Consider the following 22795-nt stretch of genomic DNA (forward strand, 5'->3'; position numbering starts at 1 on the left):
GAGAAATTAGCTAGAGCTGCTAAAGTACCTAGAAATCAGTTCACATTTACAAACGTACAGCAGATGCATCATTTGGCAGAAGATTTCTGCAGTCAGTAATTTGCCATTCATCAGGGATTGCCTCTGAAATCTGCGATCCAAGCTAGGGTGCGGATGACATAGAAGGATAAATTTAGACATGGCTGAAAACAATTATTTTGATTAAGCCTACAGCCAATGAGAGTAAGATTCTTCCTATTCCTCCCCTTCCCCCTCATTCACCTCCTCCAGTAAAGAAGGAGGAGACTCAGTAAGTATAACTTATATGCTTTACATGCAGCAGATGCTTTCATTTAGCTCTCCATGCTATAGAGTCTGTTCAGCATAGTAGAGAGTTTATTTTGATTGAACATGATGCCTTGCTTCAGCGTTAGCATCAGTTTAGTTTGTATTGGAAAAAAAAAAAAACGCTAGAAGGAAAATGCTAAAGTTTTCTTTATTTGCAAAAGTGAGGCTGTATCTGTAAAAAGTTTGCTTCTCCTTGACCTACCCTTCCACTGGGAGATAACCCTCAGCCTGGGTGAGCCGATTCTGATGAGAAATACTGACTGCTTTCTTGGATCCGTGCAGTGAAAAGAACTTTCCGAACATGTAATGTAGAGTGTTTTTCAAACAGCAGTTGGATGGCAATCACTTCCACTTGCTATCGGCCTTATACCTAGCTGGGAGCCAGCAGCAAAGTTCTTAGCTGGCCCCCTTGGCTCCTGAGCTGCTGCTCTGCCATTCCAGCCTCTAACAGCTTTGATAATCTTTCCCAGTTCTAGGGCAACAGAGCTGTTTGTCCAAGGCGGTGTGCAGGCATAGTAAAAGCAATGCCAACTAGTCTTTTCAAAAACCATCAACAAAAGCATCATTTAACCAATTAGAGCTATTTTATTAGAAACAAAATGACATTAATCTTGGCTGACAAACTTGTATCCACTAAGCTTCAGCTTGCTGTGATTATAAACAGCTCTGATTTAAAATAAAAAAAAAAAGGCAGATCTGTGCAGATCCTTTTGAATTACTTTTTTTTTTGTAGCTGAAAGCTAGAAGATATAGGTATCCATAAGGCATCTTTCAATTAATTTCTCCTTTCTTTTCAGTGTGGATTTGGGGGTAGGTTATTTAATTTTTTTTATGTATATATTTAGTGTGACCTATAGACGTGTTCTTCCTTGGCTGCTCAGGGTGGCCAATGCTTCTGCTTGCACTGTTGTTGTGTCACAGTGGAGAAATGTGGCCAGAACTGGGTGTGGAAGGGTGGATGGAAAATCAAGCTGAAGGGTTGTAAGCTGCAATGTTGTAAACTATAATTGCAAAATAAAATAGCAAGCACTTTGGAAATAGGAAATTTTATCTTATTTACTCTATAGTAATTGCTGGTACTTGAGTACAATCAGCTGCAAGCCTGTCTGTGATTGACAGCACAATTCTAGCCAGAGCAACCAAAAATAGCTCAGGATTTCAGTCATTTTTATCTTTTTACAATCTAATACTGTCACAAAAGTCAGTGTAACATGTAGGGAAATTGGACTCTCTTCATAGGTAGACGAGGTAAATTGGACAATGCTGAGCAAAGGCATACTAAGAAAGCACTGAGTGTAGCTGACTTCAGCAGTTATTGCCTGGAATTCAACAGGATTAGCTCCTTTTCATTTTTTTGTTCATTAGCCTTAGTATTTCTGCAATTAGTTAAATTCTTCTTTGCCTAGATCTTTGTTGGGTAAGGAGACTGATAGAGGAAGAAAAGGGCAAAGCAATGTTCAAAGCCTCATTCGCTCTCAGGAAGAAGCTTAACAAATGGAGAAGTGAAATTCTTTTCTGAGCTTGGTCAGAAGACTTACGGAGCCCTCCCATGCCACTGGGCCAAGTAGATTTGGAAAAGTTTAAAATTTCCTGCTTAAGGAATAGATCCTGGTTTAATCTTTAGCTCTTGAGTTACCTCCAGTCATTGATTGTACTCCCCATATGGTTGCTGAGAGAGGAAGAAAGAATCACGTCTCCAAACAGGCTATAGAAGGTCATATTTTTCTGAAAGTCTCCAAGTTTCTTTTCAGGCCTCTTGGAGAATTATGATGGTAGTGTCAAAGCCGTGTTAGCTCCCCAGGACTACAGTAACATTAGTACTGCAGATCCACAGCATCAGAAGATTTTGCATGACTATTTTTCCTTTATTACTAATTGCACTTTTATTTGGTGCTTGTAGGCAGTGCTGTGTCTGTGGCAGCTACCTTAGCAGCAAAATAACTGGGCAACACAGTAGATCTGCTTGTGGCTTTGTATTTATGGGTGTGTTTTTTTTTTTGAAAACCATTTTAAGGAATCCCGTGTTTTGAGGACAGGCACAAAAGTCAAGCTACATTAACTTGTCAAGTGGATTAGTCATTAAACACCTTTGTGAACGTTTTAATTCAGAATTAAAGTGGCTTTAATTGGATTTAGCTGATTTTGCTTCCAAAGTACATTCAGGTAAATCAAATTAAGGTTAATTCAGTGTAAAGGCATGGGCAGACATCCTCATTAAGGGTTACTTGGAGCAACTGGAAGCAACTGCCCAGCTGCTCCTCAACACCCTTCTGTTCTCATGGTGCTTCTCCTGTGTTCCTACAGCTCAGCTCACAGAAAGGGGAGCCTGCTAGCCTCGTACTACAGTAGGTCACTTCAGATTAATTCTGCCCACCTTAATTAGCAGTCTAGTCTGTTGGCTGATTGCACTGATGTGCACAGGAAGTGCAGTCTTGTTGCACTTTGCTGACTCTGAAGTGGTGAGCATAGCCTTCGTCTGATGCTGTAACTAGTAGCTTGGAAATAACACCACCATAAACAGCTCCAGCTATTTGTAAATGAACGTGTGTCTAAGCCTATAGAATACATGCTCTCAGGATGCCTTGGGGGGGCCCTTAGGGTCCTTATTCAAGGATCATACCTGTTGAGGAACAATACTCATATGTGTACTGGATAATCTTTATGATTTTAGGGACTAGTTTCCTAATTTACAGAAGAAATGTCAGGGACAGCAGACTGAATATAGATAGGAATAGCAAGCTAGCTAATAATTACAGCTACTCTGGAGAAACTTTTACAGCTTCTTTGGAGAAACAGAAGAGATCCCTTAAACTGTAATCCCACAATTCAAGGTTGGGGTTGTTTGTTAAAGAACAGGTCTCTTCAAGGAGATGGATTTTCATCCTAAATAACCAAGTATCAATACTAAAGTAAAAGACAGGTGATGAATTCACTTAAATATATCATCATCTGTGAATGAGGTATGTAGATGAAGCAGAAAATGATGGAAGTTTTGACACTTCTGCCATGCTTGCCTTGGAGGTGTTCATTGTTTTTTTAAAAAACACCAAATCTTAAAGAATACTGAGTAAATCTGATCATGCTATATCCAGCTGTGACCACATAATCTTCCATTTACCAAGCAGTATTAGGCTAAATGAAGACCCAGGTGACAGCTCTCCAAGAAAAACTGAAGTACTACAGAATGTGTCACTGATATAATGACCTAGCTTTTATGGCTCCCACTTTCTCTCTGATAAATGTTCACTAGATATTAATTGTCCCTCCTGTGATAGCAATGAATATAATTCATTCGTGATGATGAACACGGTTCCAGTAATCCAAATGATGTTCTTTTTCCTACTTTTTTTTTTGACAGGAAGCCTCTTATTTGCCAGATATTGACACATTACCTAGATCAGCCACTATGAAAAATGAGGTTCTGCTTATGGCAATTTGGCTGTCAAGTTGTGGCCAGGTATCTACAGATCAGTGCAGTGGGCAGGTGCCTAACGTAGTGCTGAGAGCAGCCGACATCTACAATGCCCTTGTGGCGTGGCTTCTGTCTCTGGTGAGTATGTGCAGTGACTGCACAAAAGAAGGTTCTGCATGATTAAGGGTGTGCTTTTCCCTCCAGTGAATAGGTTCTTGAAATCGCTTTCTTCCAACAGCTACAAAACAGTGGCTACACAAAGGGGAAATTATGTCCTAACTTGTCTTTAAATGCAAGATTTGCTGGATTGTGCCTGTAGTTTACAAAGAGCATGGCAGAGAAAGTAAAAATAAATAAATGTATTAATTTGAAAAAATAGTGAGGCAGACTCAAAGTAATAAAAAGTGACTAGTGAAAGCAGAGGGCTAAGTATTACACTTTGTCTGCAGCAAAACGGAGACATTTTCATCCATTCGCTTGTCTCGACACTTCTATTTAAGAACAAATCCTTTCTGATAGCCAAGAGGGCAATAAACAAGTGTTGGTGTGTTTTGTCTTAGTTGTCCTTTGGATCACACCTTTTCCCCTCTAAAGAAACCTTCACTCTTCCCATTCATCTGATGCTACCCTTTTCCTCTAAGGAAAACAGGAAGTATTTTTTCTTTCCTCCCATCTTGCATGTTGGCATTATTTTCCCTTGTTAAAGATGTTGGCATACCTATCCATGCGCTCAACGTAAATTTCACCGTGAGTGGACAGCATGCACAAGGCTTTTAAATCACTTAAACTCCACTTAAACAGTATTAATTGTTAATGATGTTCATGCTTCCATTAAAACATTGCCAACGTTCCTTAATGTTAGTTCAGTGCTAATGAAAATTGCCACTTGAACAACCCCAGAGTCTGAATCTTCCATTTGGAAAATAGTTAGCTCATGAACAGCTGCAGTTTGAGGTTTCTTCCCTTTACTCCCATTTGAAATGCCTGAGCTCTGACTTGCAGCAGCTCTCTTCAAGCCTGAAAGGGCATCTCAGCTTCCACGGTTCAGCATTGCATCTACTGAGAGGGTCAAATGTTGTGGTGGACTTTATGTCCAATGCAAACTGGGATAAAAGCCACAAATTGATTTCAAACAGATTCCCAAACAGCTGTCGGATAGCAATGAAAATGTCTGCGTTTCTGTAATGAAAGAAAAGTTGAAGCACTTTAGACCAAATTCTCATCTGCTGATCGTCTGTGTAATTCCACTGAATCACTGGCTTCCTGGCTTGTGTAAATCAGCATGCCTTTATTGACTTCCTTGAAGATATGCTGATTTCTGCTAGTAGAGAATGTGGTAGAGATGAGCATTCTCCAGTAGCAGAACTACTACAGAAATCCCCATGTCAAACCAGTATTCAAAGCAGTCAAGGACTTGACAGTGCTATTTTGAGTGATACAACTGACCTATTCCACAGTTTGAAAATGCACTCGAGCTTTGTGTTGAGAATATATTTTTAAAGGCATTTATCTCACTGTAAATAGCTTTGTTTTATGTATGCAGTGAATAGCAGAGCTATTAATCTATCTAGAGACCATGGTGATGGTGTAAACCATGAGAACAAGGCTTAAGTGGTTTCAGTATTCACCAGAACCCTGGGAACGAATTACAGTCCTGTAATTCAAACTTGCCTGTCTCTTCATCTAGTACACGATCTGGGTCAGGGATCTTTGCCTCACATGGCTGCTGCTCTTTCTTGTGGCTTTGGTTGCTTGTGTCAGACTTTCTGATAGTCCTCTGCCCTCTTTCACCTGCTACCCAAGTTTCAGGATGCTTTGCAGTGCTGTGATGCCTTCCCAGGCTGTTTTGGATATCTTTTCTGTCTTTTTTCTACCCAATGGTAAGGTTTCTCGTGTATTCCATTGCTAAAATGCACCCTGTTTCAGCCTCATTTGGGGCAGCCTTGTGAGCCAACGGAGTGGTCTCTCCTCCTGGAATCCTGTCTCTGGAACAAAACTGATGCTCACAATAAAAGATGCCCAGTGTTCATCTTGGGGTTGGCAAAAGTCCCTTTTTATCCTCCTTGGTTTGGATCAGATATGTATATTGGCAGATAGAATACCTCCCACACAGGTACAGACGTGAAAAAATCTGTCAAAAAGAAATCACCTCAAGTCTAGCTACAACGTGGATTCACTGGATAGAGATTGATGGGGTTTTGGCTTTTAGAGATCCCTAACAGGGAAGATGAAGTCTTATTAAAGATGCCTGCAATAGCTCCTCAGAATGACATAATCACTGAGCACTGGTTTTGAACTGAGATTGGACTGATTTCATTATCATTGATAAAGGCAGCATGCAGTGCCACGGTGGCACGAATGTGTGGTGTTGACAGGGACTCGGTTCTCATTTCTTCCTAGACTAAAGAACAAATGTAGGTTCTTGCTTTCACTTAGTGAAACTGGTGGAAGTCAGAGCTTGCAAGTCATGAGAGTCCTCGCTGAGAAAATAAATCCTATGACTTATCAAAACCTACATGTTATTCCTATTTAATTTGGTCTTTATTGATTTTGCTAGTGGCTAAACCACAGCTAATCCACTAATCAAGTGAGAGTGCTCCCTGGGTTATTGTACATTATGTGACTACTCAAAAGCAACAGAGCAAGATACGGGGTTACCTTCAGTCTCTAAATACAACAATCTAAAAATGAAATTATGTTCAAATGGATTTACAGGTGCCTCCTGTGAAAATTGAAGGTGGACCCAAAGCTCCGTTTCAGGTGGTAGGGCTACAGCAGGCCTGGCAAGAGGATGGATTGGCCCTATATGCTTGTCTAATGCCAGCAGATGAATCTCTAGCACAAAACAGCACCAAAATCCAGAAGATTAAAGTAAGTAGCAGCCTTTACACTTGCTAGTCGAACAGAACTGCCACAGGCAGTTACCGCTATCTTTCACTAGAGACTAGGCAATTCAAGCTCAAATTTCAGTGAGCCAGGACAGAAAAGCATAAGTGCTGCTCTAAATTAGAATGGGGGAACAGCCCAGTACTGTGTGAACTGAAAGACTGCTTACAGCTAATTGCCAACTCAAGCTGTCCTCAGTTATGCTGAATTTAGATTATGTGCAGATGAGAAACCAGCTCTGAATGGCAAAGTCTTTTGTCTCTACCGCTCATTAGCTGTTAATATATTTTTGGTGGCTGTAACCCCACAGTGCAGGGACTTGACTGAGGAGACGTATGTTTGGCGTGTATTATGTTTTGTGCTGTTATATTTTAACTGTGTGAAGAGGGTGGCCTATGAGAGGGAATGTTGTCTTGCTATTTGGCTCCCAAGTGTCAGGACCCAAAGATAGGACCTGAGACTCTGTTCCTTCAACTCTGCTAGACTACAGAGTCTGTGCTGAGCACCAAAACACCAAGCTGAAAGGTCTAGCACAGAAGCTGAAAATCTAGCATGTGTAGGTGGCACAGTGTATTGTAAGGCATGATATGAGCTCGTGTCCTGAAAACAGCAGAGCTGTGAAATGGAACAAAGTAGGGCCCAGAGTTGCTGTCTTTTAACAGAGCTAATTTGAAACAGATTGCATCAAGATGCTCAGAGTATCGACTATTTTGTTCCCCTTTGTGGAGACAGCTTGTTAGGTATTACCCTGAGACCTACTGTCGCCTCGCTACTCTTGCCTGGTAGAGATACCTATACCTACCTATGCAATATGGCTGGCTCTTGCTGGAAAATTTTTCCAGGCTTATTTGGGGAACAGTGATCCTTTTGTACCTGAGGCCTTCTGTGGGTCACTTGCTTGACTAATGATCCTGTTACTGACCAACCTTAGCTGAGACACTGGCCCTATGCTCTGATGGGTACGGTGAGCATCTCCCAGGTGGCTCAAAGCAACCTTCACAGGGGTTGCTTTGGGTTTGGCAAGCTGGGGGTGGATTTCCTACTCCTGAGAATGCCTGCCTCACCTAAACAGCTGCACTGTCTCTTCATCCTTCCTCACTGACTGGTAATAGCAATGTGGAGAGGGATGCGCTAATTCCTGACACTTCCTCTATGCTGAAAAGATCCTGTAGGATCCAACAGAATCAGAGTGGTTTGGGTTGGAAGGGACCTTAAAGATCATCTAATTCCAACCCCCTGCCAAGATCAAGGACACCTCCCCCAGCACAGGCTGCCCAAAACCCCATCCAGCCTGGCCTCGAACACTTCCAGGGATGGGGCATCCACAGCTTCTCTGGGCAACCTGTTCCAGTGCCTCACCACCCTCTGAGTAAAGAATTTCTTCCTTATATCTGATCTAAACCCACCCTCTTTTATTTTAAATCCGTTCCCCCTTGTCCTATCCCTACACCCCCTGACAAAGAGTCCCTCCCCAGATTTCCTGGAGCCCCCTGTAGGTACTGGAAGGCTGCTGTAAGGTCTCCCTGGAGCCTTCTCGTCTCCAGGCCGAACAACCCCAGCTCCCTCAGCCTGGCTCCATAGCAGAGGTGCTCCAGCCCCTTGATAATCCCTATAGCCCTCCTCTGGACTCGTTCTAATAGGTCCATGCCCTTCTTGTGGGGGGACAACTTGCTTAAGCTTCCCTTGCTCAGCTGCAAAGAGCATTCTTTGCTCGCAGCTGCCTGTCTATCAGCAGTGAAGATTGAATTTCCCATGATGTGTCATAAAGCCTGGAGTATGACAGCTGCGGCTCCAGTGCTTGCACACGTAAATGATTGATGCTGGCAAAAATGTCATGATTAAAACACTACTCAAAAAAACCCCACACCTTTCTGCTAGTGTTTGGGCATCTGTTGGCAGAAGCAGCAGGGCTAATGAGGCTAAGCAGCCTGCTAGGCTGGACAAGGGCTTTGTGTTGATTTCTGTCTCAGGTGACTCAATTCTAGATGTTTTCTGTGAAACAAAGAAAACAGGAACATGGACTAACCTGTCTTCTGTCCAGTTGTCTTGTCACTCTCTGCTGATCTCAGATGAGGAGCTGACCAGAGCATCAGAACTGATGAGCACTGAGTATGCTCAAAATGTGTATCTGGTATCAAATAATTGAATGAACTTGTGACGTGCAAGCCCAGGCTGCTCCGAAGGTTTGCTTGGAGCTGGGAAGGATTCTATCACAGGTCAGAATGAGCCTTGTGGAGTTTCCAGTCCGCATATAAATTGTAAATGCTTTTTTACTGCCCCATTTCCAGCCGCTAATGTTGCTGTTGAGTTCAGCTAGTGTGCATGGAAGTGAACGGGCAAGGCATTTGGATGGTGTTGCTCAAAGCAAGACTATGTATAACTCTTATTGGAGGCTCTACCGTTATGTCATTTTGATAACAATGACTTTTGTCAGTTTTGCTTTCTTGAGGCGTTTGTAAAGCTGCTGCTCTTTCCCCAACGGAGATTTAAGCTGATAGGAACCACAAAAATCTTTCAGAGACGTCAGCTCACAGCAGAGATGAGGAAAACAACTAGCCCTAATGGGCAGACTAGTCCTGTCTCCCCACTCCTCCCCATGAACAGCTTCAGCTGTTGTTGGAGAGAAATGTGGTAGACTTTACTTTTCACACTTAAGTCTTCAGTCTTGTACTGTAGAGTTAATGTACAATACTCTAATGGTTGAATCTGATAATAAAACTATTCTGTTGTGGCATTTACTGATTCTTGTTCTGTTAGTCTCCTGTTGGCACAATAAGAACCAGTTACCAGGGCTTCCTTCAAAATATGAAAATCCAGGAAAAATCAGTGTTTCCAGGCATTATTACTGCATCTACTGACTCCAAGAATGACTATAAAAATGTAGGAAAATTTTACTTACCTTTTTTTGTATTGTGTAGAGAGGCATACCAGGTAGTATAAATTTTAACCAACAGCATTCTGACAAATGATATTTAATGTTTTTAAAGTGGAGAGTCCAGGGTCCATTTTCGGTGCCAAAGATGGAGGTGTACAGACTACACAGCTTAGTAGGTAGATTTTTGCTTATTTGACGCTAGGAAGGAAATGCCCATCTTTGTGTGTCTGTACTTGTATCTTGTGATAGCAGCAAAATGACAGTTGCTCTTGGATTTTTTTCAGATTGTAACATGAATACGATTTTTACAGCAGACAGTGGATTGCTAGAATCTGAGGACCTATCTGTATCAAGAAGGCAAGATTTCACCTTCTGCAGCTTGCCTCACTGATAATGCCCGCCCCTGGTGTGGCTGAACACCCTGAGTGTGTTCATCAGTCTCGTTGGCTTTGATGTATTTGATTCTGTGGCTTGGTGCTTGCCCTAGCGTCACAGCTCAAATAATGCTGGGGTACAGTTCATCACCAGCAACTGGAGCAAGACAGCCTGCTGCTTTCACGTAGCTGTAGTGTGCTGCTGGTTGCTTTGGGGTGTTTCTTTGGTTTTTGTGTTTGGTTTTTTCAGTAACTAGTAACTGGAGATGAGCTACATTACAGAGCTGTAAGCCATCAACTCTTTATTTACGAGCTTCTTCACTGCCATCTATGTCTTTCACATGGTTATAAGTATAATAACGGTTTCTCAAGGAAAAAGCTCCTGTCCTGAGCAGATTAACTTCTGGCTTATTCAATTATGATGACATCTATTCCTCTATCAAGTGCTTCTGCAATGTTTTAGTCCCATTTCTGTTGCTTTTTTGGGGTTTAGTTTTGCTTGTTTTATTTCAGCGCTCCTTCCAAACAATTGGGAAAAGTGAGAAAAATGTGAATATTCCTGCGTGGTTTTGGTTTCTTGAGTTGTTAGAGCAAATGCTTGTACACCTCTTGTAATTTCTGCATGCAGATTGACAAGCTGCATTTACAGGCATGTCTGATGGGAATTAGATTTGTACAGAGTATGCTTTCTAAGAATCTACTCAGCATTCCCAATTAGGCACGCTAGCACCACGCAGAGCAGCATGGTTCTTCTCTGTACGCTTCGATCACTTAACAATTCCGTGGTGGTTCAAAAGAGCTCACGATCTCCGTCATTAGATTTGGGGCTTTTTTTTTTTTTTTTGCAGACCTTTACTGCTCAAGTTCTAATTTCTAGGTGCTGTAATAGAGGATATGGAGAAGATGCTTTGCATAATTGCTAATTCTGTTCATTTCTGATTGGGTTACATTGAGGTCACCAATTTGTTCTCTGAAAACCTGACTAATTAAGAACAAACTTGAAAGAACAAAGGGCTTAGAGGGGAGGTTAAATGATGGAAAAAAGTAATTTAGCAGTGCAGTGTTCAAAATTAATGTATCAGTATTAATATTAGTATCAATCTTTTAAAAATCCTGAAATTAATAAATATTTTCATTTTTATCCCTATAAAACCCTTTGCAAATTTGTTTCATCGTATCAGACTGTTTTGTAACCCGGTGTACAGCATTTTCTCCCTCTTCAAGAGGGATGTATGTATGTAATGTGCTTCGGAGCAGTATTTGCGGGCTGTCAGATGTCATGAGCCAGTTATTTTATACCAGCGTCTGGCTACCAGTCGAAGATTGCTGTTAAGTCTCCAGTTATCATCCACGATGGGGTTTTATAGCTGAGCTGTCCAAGCGTATCAAGGACTATGGTGGAAGGGCAATGCTGCTAATCTTCCCAGCCCCTTTACCAAAAGGGTCTTTGAGGCAAGTCCACATGGGGGCATGTCCCCAGGCCATGGTGTGAGCATGTCACACAGTCAGCTGGTGGGCATAACTGGCTGTTGCAGACAACATCTGCTCTCACGTCCCATCTCTGGTGTCACAAACCCAGACGGTATCGGGACCTTCAGTTCTGTCTTTGGTCCTAGAAGTGGAGACTTTGCAGAGTGACAGCAGGATCGTGGGAGGAGTGTGCTTTCTGTGGGTAAGGGGACAAGTTTAGAAGCTCTGGTTGCAGGGATGCAGGTTGTGATGGTTTGGGAGGCTGAGAGGGGTTAAATTAAGATTTGGTTTGGAGACACTGAAGTGCAGTTGTATGGCAGATGCGTGAAGCATGAGGTTGGGATTGTTGCAGGCAGAAAGAGCTGTTACAGGTACACAGTGCAGCACAGAACAGCGAGCTGCAGTGCCTATCACCAATGCATTTTAATTGTTGACTTTTTGCAGACTGAAGAAGATCTCCAAGACATATCCATTTTTTACCAGAGGATTACTGAATTTCTATCCTGTACGTGGCTTCCAGATGTTATCTGGTGGAAACCAGAACTGGTCAATTGCTTCCAAAACCAGCTATATCCACTTGCTCCTGAAATTCCCTCTGTCCTGCTGAGTTGCATCACTACTGTTAGTCCTGATCCTCAGGTACTGTACAGAAATGCTTGGGCTTCTGATTTTTTTTCTCATTATGGCCAATAGAAGTCGTTGTTCTTCCTGTGTTACAAGTATTTTCATTTGGTTTAGCTAAGCATTTAAACTCTGTTTGAAAATAAATTCTTCAAAGCAGTGTTGATTTTCCACTGAAGTGCATGAGATTACAAGGACATAGCAACACTTAAAATCAAGTGATTAAACTCGTTTTCTTAGGGAAGTCTGTAGGAACATTTACCTCATGCTGTCTAGAAATAGAATGATAATTAACTTTTTCACTGCTGTCAGTTTAGCAAGTGTTCCATAACAGATATTCAAGTGAATGTAATGTTACAAGAATTCATATACCTTGGGCTTGCTCAGGGAGTTTATTCCCTGTGGGCATCAAACATTGCTTTTAGGCCTCTAAGTACTTAACTGCCTCTCCCACTTTACTGTAAATATTTATCCCAGCTTTTCAAAGAAGCACTGAATGCTACCTGATTTCCATACCTTTTGAGGGAATGTTCCACTTATTCCTTTCCCATGACATCACCAGCCTTTAATTGATCATGTTTTCTTCCCAGTATTCCTAAATCATCAAAAAAACTTGAGATACAATTCCAGGGAATTGTGAAGGCTACAATTCTGGTTCACAACAAAGTTTAGTTCTGAAAATAATGTACCATGAGAACTTTGCTGCAATCCCAACCAGATTTGGGGATTACTATTACAATGTGAGAATCAATGCCATGAAAGCTTAGGGGCTTAGCAGTGCACTCAGCAATTTGCCTCAAGGTTTATCCCACTTCTCTGAAGGAAAAGGAGGCTTAATATTGTTGATTTGCAGTCACTGTAGCTTTCAAGTACAGGCAAGTGCAATAAAGCAGGCTGACATACTTGTAAAAGATAAATCTGCTGTATACTCGTAAGGCATAAAGTAAGGCATCATTTAAAACAGTCAGGGCTTTTATGCAAATCCCCTATTAGGGGGATTATAAATCATTAGAAGTTGAACAGCAAGATAGCAGGCACTTTCTGGGGGTAGGTCTTTGCCTTGATGCCATAGAAAAATGAAAGACAATTTAAAGGCCACATTCTCTTCCTAAGTTCAAATGCTCTGTGCCACCCAGGTTCCCAGGCCTGAATTACACTGAGACCACGAGGTATCATGGCTTTTTAATAGATGTGTCTTGCAGTTAAACAGAAAGGCTGACTTCTCTAAGCAAGGCGCAATGAGCCAGCCTCTCAGCAGGCAGCAGCTAACCCTGTTGTCTGCCTGAAGCTTTACAAAGCAGTACCAACTGAGAATGTTCCCAAGTGTCATTAAAACACAACCAGTATAAATTCTACGTGGAAAATTCAGTATCACATTTTTGATACTGAAAGTCTGAAAACTTTGTACAGGGCCTGTGATCTGTACTTGCTTTTGATTTACTTTATTTTGGAGTGGTGTATGCAAACCTGAGTTGACCAAGGGACCTGCTGCTTTCTGTTGGAAAGGCGTACAGTGAATACCCGTTCTTGCTCCAGGTAGCTTAGTCTGAAACACAAGCCCTGGTGGGTGGGTGAAACAAACGGGTAGGAGTGGAGGGAGGAGCAACATCAGGTAAAACTGCCATCTGCTTGTGTGCTGACTAGCTCTGTGTACGGCTTTACATGCAGTTGGTAGCAGTTGCTGTAATACACTCAACAAAGTGCTTAAAGGTTAAGCCAAGGTCTTGTTTTCAGTCAATTGTTCTAGCGTTTTTTCAGTCTGTTCTGAACCCCAACAGATTGCTTTTCTCTTGCAATCTTTTTTTGAGGCTTTCTTATTAAGACTATGCATGCTGCCTATTAACCTCCAGTAACTCACTTTAGACATGAAGAGTAAACTCACAGAGCAGTCATTAAAACCTCAGGTTAGGTTAGGAGCGGCATAGTCCCTGTAGAAGTCATTAACCACAGTGTTCCTTGTCAGCAAAAAGAGAACTTCATTTTAACAGGGAAGTACTTTCTGCTGTTAAGCCTTAGGATGCAAGCATTAACCCTAGGGACAGGGGAAACCTGTAGCCAGCACTGTTGCTTTTTGCCTCTGCTAATTTGTTTCATTAAGGCACACTGCTTTTGTATTGCACTTTCTCCAGTGCTCTGTACCCTGGGGCCCCTGCCCAAAAGGTACAGCCCCACCATCTACCACTTGACATCTTTTTGCACGCTTCCTGGAGCATCTTGTTGAACTCCCAACCTGTACAGATGCCTGCCATGATAGAGGAGTCAGGGCACAGCAGGATAGGGTGAGTGATCATGTCAGCAAGGTTTCAGGGAAGGGAACCTCCATCCCTAAGTGGAAGTGAAGGTGATTTTTTTGATTTTTTTTCTTTTTTTTTTTTTTAGCTCCAAGGAATTGCTTCTGTTGCACCTCCTGGTGATCAGTTCCCTACTTGCTCCTTCTTTAGTTTCCTTCCTGACTTCCAGCACAGGTGTGTTTTTTTGTTTTGTTTTAGACAGTACTAATTGAAGGCAGGTCTACACAAAGCTCCCTCTTTGCTTTTCACTTAAGCAAAGCTCCATTTTTTTATTCAGTTTTGGCTAAGCAAGGATGAGAATTCCAGAACTGGATTCAGGGCACCAAACTTGCCTTGATGTTGCAACTCAATGCTGCAAAAAGACTTTAAACAGTGGAGACTGAACCAACAGGAAGTTTGATGTGTGGGAGAGGACTTGCAGAAAGTACAGCAGTTCTTTAATGTGGTATTTCTGTAACACAAATGCAAACTTTTGGGATTTTCCTGCTGGCAAGTTGGTGGCGACTACATTACCAGAAGAGCTTTACATGTACAAACACTCAAGCTTGAAAGTTGCAAACTTTTTTTTTTTTCCAAAGACTGAAATAACCAGGTAGAACAAGAGCAATGCATGGCTGAGGAAATTAGAAAGCACTGTTTCATGCTATGGAAAAGTGGGCACAGATTCTTTGCTTGTTACTTTGTGCACTTGAAGGCTCCTAATGGAGACATGTGAGTGCCTGAACTCTGTACGTAGTCTTTGAAGCGGGAGTGAGAAGCATTTCCAGTGACAGCATGCACAGGGTGACCCTTCTAATTTAGGCACGTAGGTTAAAACCCTGCCTGGGATGCACCTGTTCTCTAAATAGCATGGAGAGAGGGAAGCTGCTTGATGTGAAACTTCAGAGACATTGAAAAATCTCCCAGGAGAAGCAGCAGAAACAGTGTTTTTGCAACATTCAAAACAAGAGTAGAAAAAGCCATCTGACAAACTGAGGTGTCCCAGTGGAACGAGCCAGTTCATGCAATGAAGCTTTTTGGATTCTTCACTTCTGACTAGAAATGAGGAAGCTCTTTCCAAACTAAAATTTCGTAACGGGACCAGAACCTTCTAGAGAAGTGGAAGGGAAAAAAGGCACGTTACAGGTGGAAGTAATCCTTAACATTTCCATTTCCTGGTGCTTCCCTCCCTACAATACAGCCCACAGGGCATGTACAGTTGTGAATCTGGTCTTCTTGTCAAGCTCGTGCTGAGCTATAAGAGTTTGAATGCTGTGATGTTGTTTCACTGCTGAGTATCATGGCTTTACCCATGCTGAGTGGCTTCAGCATCTTCCGCTGTCTCTTACTACAACTTTTTAATTCCACTGCTAAAGAGGCTTGCTCAGAGAACTGCTACTTACTACCACATCAGCTTTTCACCTGACACTCTTCCGGCCCTTGGCTGCGTGGGCATTGCCTCTCTCATCACCATCTCAAATGTAATAACTGCCAGTATGCTCCGGGTCAGTGCCTCATGGGTGTTGGCAATTACACTGTTTTGGTTTATTGCCCCGTGTGTTCTCCCCTTCTCCTTTAGTGTTGTCTGAGAAGCAGCAAACTAATAGCTTTAAGCAGCAGCTGAGTTAGGCCATGTAATGTTTCATGGGTGGAGAGTGCAGGCGAAACTACCTGGCACGCAGCACAATTTGGCCAGCTGTCAGACCTGATCCATGTGTTGCTCTAAGGTCTTGGAGTTAGTGCGTGGCTGAGGGCCATGCTTTCCTCCTCCAGGCTTGTACTGAGCCTGATGGCAAAGCTTGAAGGACTTGATCATTTTGCTGCTAAACTGGGCATTGGGGTACTGGACCGACACATGTGGGGAGGTACAGCCCCCAGAACAGCACCTCCGCATCTGCATGCCCAAACAGGAGAGCCAGCAGGATGCTGAGACTTGCAGCATGGCACACGCTGGCCCCTAAGCCCAACAGCTCATCTGTTTAAGCCCCGGCTGAAGTTCTAAACCAGAAGATCTATTCATCCTCTCCCTTGCTTTCCAAATCTTGCTTGTGTCTCATCTTTACCTGAGATGATGCTAAGGGCCCGTGTGTCTGGCACCCTGCGTCTGCTAGGCGGCCTGATAGCCGTATCACCAGCTTGGGGGAGTGCACTTACGTACATATCACACGTCATGGGACTGATGAGTCCGCGTGGAGATGAGTCACCTGTGGGTGAGACATTTGTCCTGGGGCCTCCTCTACGTGCGTTTATAGCAATGAATCCGTAGCAGAAGAGCTGCATGGCTGTATCTCAGCCATCTTCATGAGACAGAGGGGAGATGGTGACAGCCTGGCTGTAGCTGAGTCCTGTTGATTTTTTGTTGTGCTGTTGATTTTAGTGAGGCCAGGAGTTCAAGTTGTCACTGGGAGTTGTAACTAGAAAACCCAAGCCTTTTAAAAGGAGAAGGGACTGCAATGGCATCTGCCTGAGTTTGTATGGAGATGAAGACTTCGCTTGGGGAAGAGTAGACCATTATAGTTCATTTTTCCTAAAGTTTGGTAGCTCATGTTTAAATTGGGACCATCGCTAACTATTGCAGAAGAGAGCAGTTTAAAAGAACTATCAAGCTAATGTGCTTTGCCATTAGTGCTGTGCATGATTGGCAGAATGGGTGGAAATTACTCTCATCCATTCTCCTGTGTTTTTTAGGACGTCTCTTTGCTTATACAAAAGGGGTGCAAGCAGAAGGAGATGCATCTTCAAACTGCCTGAAATACAGTCATCAGAACTGCACGTTTTCAGTGACAAAGTCCTGAATTAGCTCGCTCCCTCCCCAGACTTTCCCCTACCTGGGATCTTCCTACTGTGCTTGCATGTTTCCTGCGCTAAATCTGCAGTCACCTGAAGGGAGTATGCAGAATGGAGAAGAAAAGGTGTGAAGGAAACAAACTCAAGTTGGTGTTAATCTGTATTCCACAAGGAATACTGCACTAATGCATTGGGGTTTATGACAGTGAAGAGAGGAGAAAGTTTGAGGATAGTGCACTCTAACTCAGCGGCATGATTGAGTGTGTCCCATTAGCCATGAGCCTTGTCTGTATTTTAATGTCAAAGCCTTTGCTAGAATGAGAATAGTGCTTCCTCTGCTGCTGCTGAGGTGGTCAGTGGAGTTGAAATGTTACAGACGTATCGGATTCACAGGCTGTCTTTTGGAGGTGGGAGGGGATGCACCATCTATCTCCTAGGGATATAGGTGCTGTCTTAGTGATAATGGCTGAGCAAGTCTTTGCATTAGAAAGCACTTTGAGTGCAAGGGGATGAGATTGTGGAGTACATAAGAATTCTTCCTGTTTTCCTGCTGTGGCTGGGAAGCAGTCTAGAAGACTTGTTGCAACTTAAAAGACTCTCTTAGATCATCTGACAGCAAAAGCTATTTCTTTGTTGTCGGAAATGAGAACAGAATATGCTGTAAGCGAGAAGAAGAGATACTGGATTTGGTCATATTTCTGTATGACAGTTAGACTCATGTTTTTGCTGCACACAGCTCCAGTCTTCTCTAAAATGTGCTTATTCATGTCTCTGCTCAGTATTTTACAACATGTTTCTGTTCTGCTGTGAATTTCCTTCCCATAACTGTCTGGCTTCATCTCAGTAATGCCGTCTGAAACAAAGCAGTGGCTCTGGGTTTCTTTTTAATGCTGTTTGAAAAATGATGTGTGTTCAATCCTAGCTATGGTGTAAATCATTCTTTTCCACTGTTTTAAGATAACAGAAATCAGAATTTGTCTCCTCATTAAAAAAAACCAAAAGGATAATTTTTGACAAAAATCTAGAGTACCTACAAATGGGAAGTTACAGACCTGCCCCTCCCTTCCTGCTCTGATAGCAGCAGTATGTACGGAGAAGATGTAAGTGCTGTAAGAAACCCCATTTTCTTACATTAGTAGGTGGGGGAGAAGGTCGTGGAAATGGTCGTGGTTAAATGATTTGGGGTTTTGGAGCCTGTCACAGCATAAGTCAAAGTATCCCAGGGGCTGCTATAGCTGCCATTGGTTGAGCACAGGGTACCTCTCTTCACCGGTGTAATGCGTCTCCCATGAGATAGAAGATTATTAGAATGCGTTGCAGAGCCTTCCAGAAGAGGCATTTTCGGGTAGGTATTGAAGGCTGGCCTGCCTCTTTACCATTCTGCACAGTGCTCGGGGAGGGAGTCTCTGTCAAGAGACAGGTCAGCGTTCAGAGATGATGTATCAGCTAGCCTGGGAGAGACTTCCTGAACTGCTGTGTTTGCACAGAAGCTTTACAGCTACTGTAAAATTGTTAGAGGCATAAGAGAAGAACCAGCCCTGAGGTGAAACCAATGCAATTCTCATGCCTACCCTGTCTCTCACTGTGGAACACTGCAAGTAGTGTTACCCACCAAATATAAAAACAGTAGCTTAAAGCTAAAGAGTGTCAGAATCACCAGAATTATTTCAATAAGAGTGGGGTCACTCAGCTACCTGGGGAGGATCACTGTGTGTTGCCTGTCAAATAGGGCTCATCTCAATATTATAACAACTGAACTTGATGCATGGGAGCGTTGCTTTCTTCCTGTGCATGGCATGGGAAGGTGGTGTCAGGAGTCTCCACTTGAACATTTTGGCTGGACTGAACAAAACAGGCCGTTGTATTGCAGCCAGCTATGTGTATTTTCTTACCCATGAGAAAAAGGATTTTCTGGGAGATCTAAAGCTTTTCAAGCTTAATTTTCTGCTGCTTTGTGAAATCCCATTCAGGTTGGCTGCTAGAAAACAGAATATGACAGATCATAGAAACAATTTCCCATGGGCTTTGATTGCCTAATAGGTGTGGCCAGATCCCTGCTCTGATGGGGAGGGAGGCCAGCCAAGCTGCCTTGGATCTCAGCTGATCCGCAGCTTACACCACGGCACTTTGTAAAGGTCAGCTTTTTACCTTGGACTTCCCAGCTTGTGTCCTCTGCGTCTGGATGATTGTAATGAAGGTTCCCGTGGCAATGTAGGCTGGAGTTGGTTTGTCCACCTTTGGCCCTCCTCTTTTCCTTCTTGGAAGTTCATAGACTTGAGGTTTGCTCAAGGAACAGATGGAATAAATGGAAGCCTGGGGTCTTGCTGCATTCCTGTTTTGTAAGGCCTGTCCGATCCCTCTGTGCTCACTGCACCATGCCAGTGTTGTATGCAGCAGCTGGCAGCAAACATTGGAAAAAAGAGGAGCTTCTGCTTCCGTAAATCAATGTGTGTTTTTTTTTCCTCTAATGTTTTCCACAGCAACCATGTTTAATATCACATGTGGAGGCTAGTGGACGCTGAATTGCAAGACAAAATGAACGAATCCTTGAGCAATGTCAAAGCACTTAGTTTGGGGTAGTTGTGCTGACTGAAACCAGGTGAAAAGTGAAATCCCTGGTTCTGCTTTTAGGCAAATATCGTATGAAGCATAGAAAATAGAGGAAGGAGAAAACACAAAGGGCAGATGTCAGAGGGATTTTAATATCACTGAAATAAATTTCACTTTGTAGATGTTTTTCATTTCTCAAATGATATGAAGTGCATATCTTTTGCCAAGCAGTGAAAAAAAATCTCTAATCTCTTTTGTGATTATACACTTAAAGAGCTATATGTACCTCATACTCTAAAATGGACACTTCTTCATGCAATTAATACATTTTATATTCGTAATAAGTCTTGATGGGACCATGTTGAAATAAAATTTCTTTTTTTATTATTATTATTTTGTGGCATGTGAACAAAACCACATGAGATGGGAACAGATTCATGACTGCTGAAGGTCAAAGTAGAGACCTTAAAAATAGTGGAAATACTCAGGTTTGCACCTTCTGAGCCTGTGTCTCAAAAGGGACGATTTTTTTTGTCTTGGGAATTCTGCCCAATGTGCACTCTGCCTAAATGCACCCATATTTCTGGGATGCTCAAGAACAGTGTAGCTACAAAAAATGCTTTTTCCCAAAATAGAACTTGGCAAACATGACTTTCAAAAGCTGCATTCCTTCCTGGACTATGGCCTTGCTTACGAAGCATGAAGTCACAGCAGATTCTCATGAGCGACACATCCTTCAACATCCTTAAACTTGTCCTTGTACAGGTTGCATGCTTGACTGCCCAGAAAATGTATGAGGAACAGAATAACGTGCTGAGATTGGGAAATGCCACATTTCTGTAACGCTGTGACCTAAATGCCAGAGTCTTTTGCCTATTCAGGAGTATGTGGCACAGTAAGACGTACAGATACGTGCCACTTGTGGTGACATGAACACAGGAGAAATGTCCTATTTTAGTTACAGGCACATAAAAAATTCATGCAATTCTTTCTCTGCCTTCTGTTTGGTTGGTTAATTAGAGCATTCACTTTACAAAGCTCTTTTCTGCTGGATGCCCAGTATGATCCTGGAGAATCAGGGTCTCAAGCTGCTGAGCCTGATTCTGCAGTGCCTTTTGTATGCGACTCCTGTTCATGTTAGTGTTTGCTCCCCATGTGGAGGGCCACTGTGTTGGACCCTAGAAAGGTTCAGCCCCTCAGGAAGCAGCTGCAAAGTCATATTCGCGGGATATAATTTCACTGGAGTTGGTGGTACAGATGCAGGAAAGTAAATGATAGGGGAACAACACTGGGCTAATAACTCTAATCCATGAATATGCATCCTCATATGTTCTTTAGCTGTAAAACTAACCATGATGTTTTTTCCTAGCTCTTGATTTTGAGGGATCAAAATAACATACAGGTAAGAAATATCATTTGTGTGTTTCAGGCAGTGGAGAAAGTGTTTGCAGTGCCAAATGGATTTTACTGGCAGACAGTAGAAACTGATGAAAAATACTTCCCTAATAGCAGCAACATTGAGGCTTGCAGCGACATAGACACTGAGGTAAAAATAATAATAATAATCACAATTAAGTGACCTGAAATATTTCCATCCTTAGGTTTGGTACAAATACTCAACTTGAAGTATTTCTCACTCAAACGTAAATAAGCTGAGTCTTTTGTGTCAGTGGTATTGATATACCGATTGCTCTGAGCCACAGAAGATTAAACTATGAAATAGATGGGTTGGAGAAATTGCTACCAACCAGGTGCAGATCAGTAACAACAGACAAATTCTGCTAACCCAAAGCCCCATGACTGCAAGCCAGTGTGCAACACAACTTTTATAAAACTTGTGCTCAGAAATCCAAGTTTTTCTGAAGCCTCTGGTACTATTTACCTGACCTACAGTAACTGTGTTGTAGGAACAAGTTGAAAGTAATTCTACGTTATTTAACCCAGAAGAAGAGGTCAGTGTAACTTGAATTAGCTCATCTTTACCTCAGTGTAGGAGTGCATACCAAAATGTACTGGACCCCTGTGCAGATATAACGTTTTACCTGGGGTAACTCACCTTTCTTAGCTCTTGCACAACACAACCTGGCACGTTTGATCTGACGAGTTCAGTTTCCTGTTAGGAGTGAATCAGGAAGATGCAGATACCTTATGTTGTCCTGAACAACCAGCAAGTCTGGCCAGTGGCTGAGTCTGGCCAGTTAGCTGTACCAGGCTTGCCTCCTGGAAGATACTAGAAAACCACAGTTATTTACTGAAGATATTGGGTACCTGGCACAGTCAGGAAATGCCTCGTATGTCTTCATGACAATTCCTTGACTCGCCTCAGGAGTCCTACTAGGGGGCCCATACAGAATCTCTCACAGCAAGGGCAGGATGCCCTGTAAGGAAATGGCAAGCCAGGAGGTGAGACTAAGCAAGGCAGGCAGGGCCAGCCACCTCGCTTGGCAGGGTGCAGTCACACATTACCCAAGTGAGAAGAGCAGAACAGGTCCAGCAACAGTAACCAGGGTCAGCCAAGAGTCCATAGGGACAGGGCCAAGCCAGAAGGTCAAGTCAGCAGATTAGGATAACGGCCAGAATCAGTGACATACGAGACTGGCCGCAGGCATACCTGCAACAAAGCTCAGAGACCAAAGCCAAGTGGCTGGCTCCCAGGCAAAAGGGAGGCAGCAGTTACCGAGGTTTGTCAGTGCTGGACAGCTGCATTATCAAAGTTGGCCTAGAGCCCAGGCAGCCAGACCCCAGAGACTCTTATAGCTGCTACAGAAAAATGCTTCCTTACTGGCTGCTGTGATCACTGGGTTAGTATCAGGAGAGCTTGAGCTAGACGAACATAAAGAAATAAAGCTTTTATTCCTAATTAGACTACTTTTTTATGATTTGTGTAAATTTATATCTTCATTTATTATGATGTTATAAGCCTTGTTGTGTGTTTATCGGGAAGTAGCATTTCATTTAAAGTGTCCAGTAGTGATGAATTCATTTGGCGTTCACTGCAGACATAAAGCTTGCTGCTGGGGATAGCATTGTGTCTGTACACCCAGGAGAACCATGCACAAATTTGAGGCCAATACAACCATGCTTGTCTGATCCTCAGCTAGACAATTTATTGCCCTCAGCATGTCAAGCACCACACAACTTTCTGTTGTAAAGCATCTGTGTTTCGAACCAGTAAGTTTCTTCTGATAGGAGAGTGCAGAGCTCAAAGTAGTTTGCTTTCCTT

General features: G+C 42.7%; 1 protein-coding gene across 16 annotated transcripts in view; it reads left to right on the forward strand.

The window, feature by feature from the left end:
- Nucleotides 1-22795, forward strand: part of DNAAF8 (dynein axonemal assembly factor 8) — a 105474-nt gene that overhangs the window by 26293 nt on the left and 56386 nt on the right. For 12 of the 16 annotated variants that reach the window (XR_010825194.1, XM_066977993.1, XM_066978004.1 and 9 more), the window contains 4 exons: nucleotides 3686-3877; nucleotides 6455-6610; nucleotides 11789-11983; nucleotides 21002-21118. Coding sequence is in view for 15 of the 16 variants with exons in the window: in XM_066977993.1 (XP_066834094.1) it covers nucleotides 3686-3877; nucleotides 6455-6610; nucleotides 11789-11983; nucleotides 21002-21118 (660 nt within the window). In the remaining variant the exon portion in view is untranslated. The remainder of the gene's footprint in view (nucleotides 1-3685; nucleotides 3878-6454; nucleotides 6611-11788; nucleotides 11984-21001; nucleotides 21119-22795) is intronic. The other 4 variants (XM_066977998.1, XM_066978000.1, XM_066977999.1 and 1 more) reach the window with 4 other exon arrangements.

This window comes from Anser cygnoides, chromosome 15 (assembly GCF_040182565.1).
Source record: "Anser cygnoides isolate HZ-2024a breed goose chromosome 15, Taihu_goose_T2T_genome, whole genome shotgun sequence".
Taxonomy (NCBI): domain Eukaryota; kingdom Metazoa; phylum Chordata; class Aves; order Anseriformes; family Anatidae; genus Anser; species Anser cygnoides.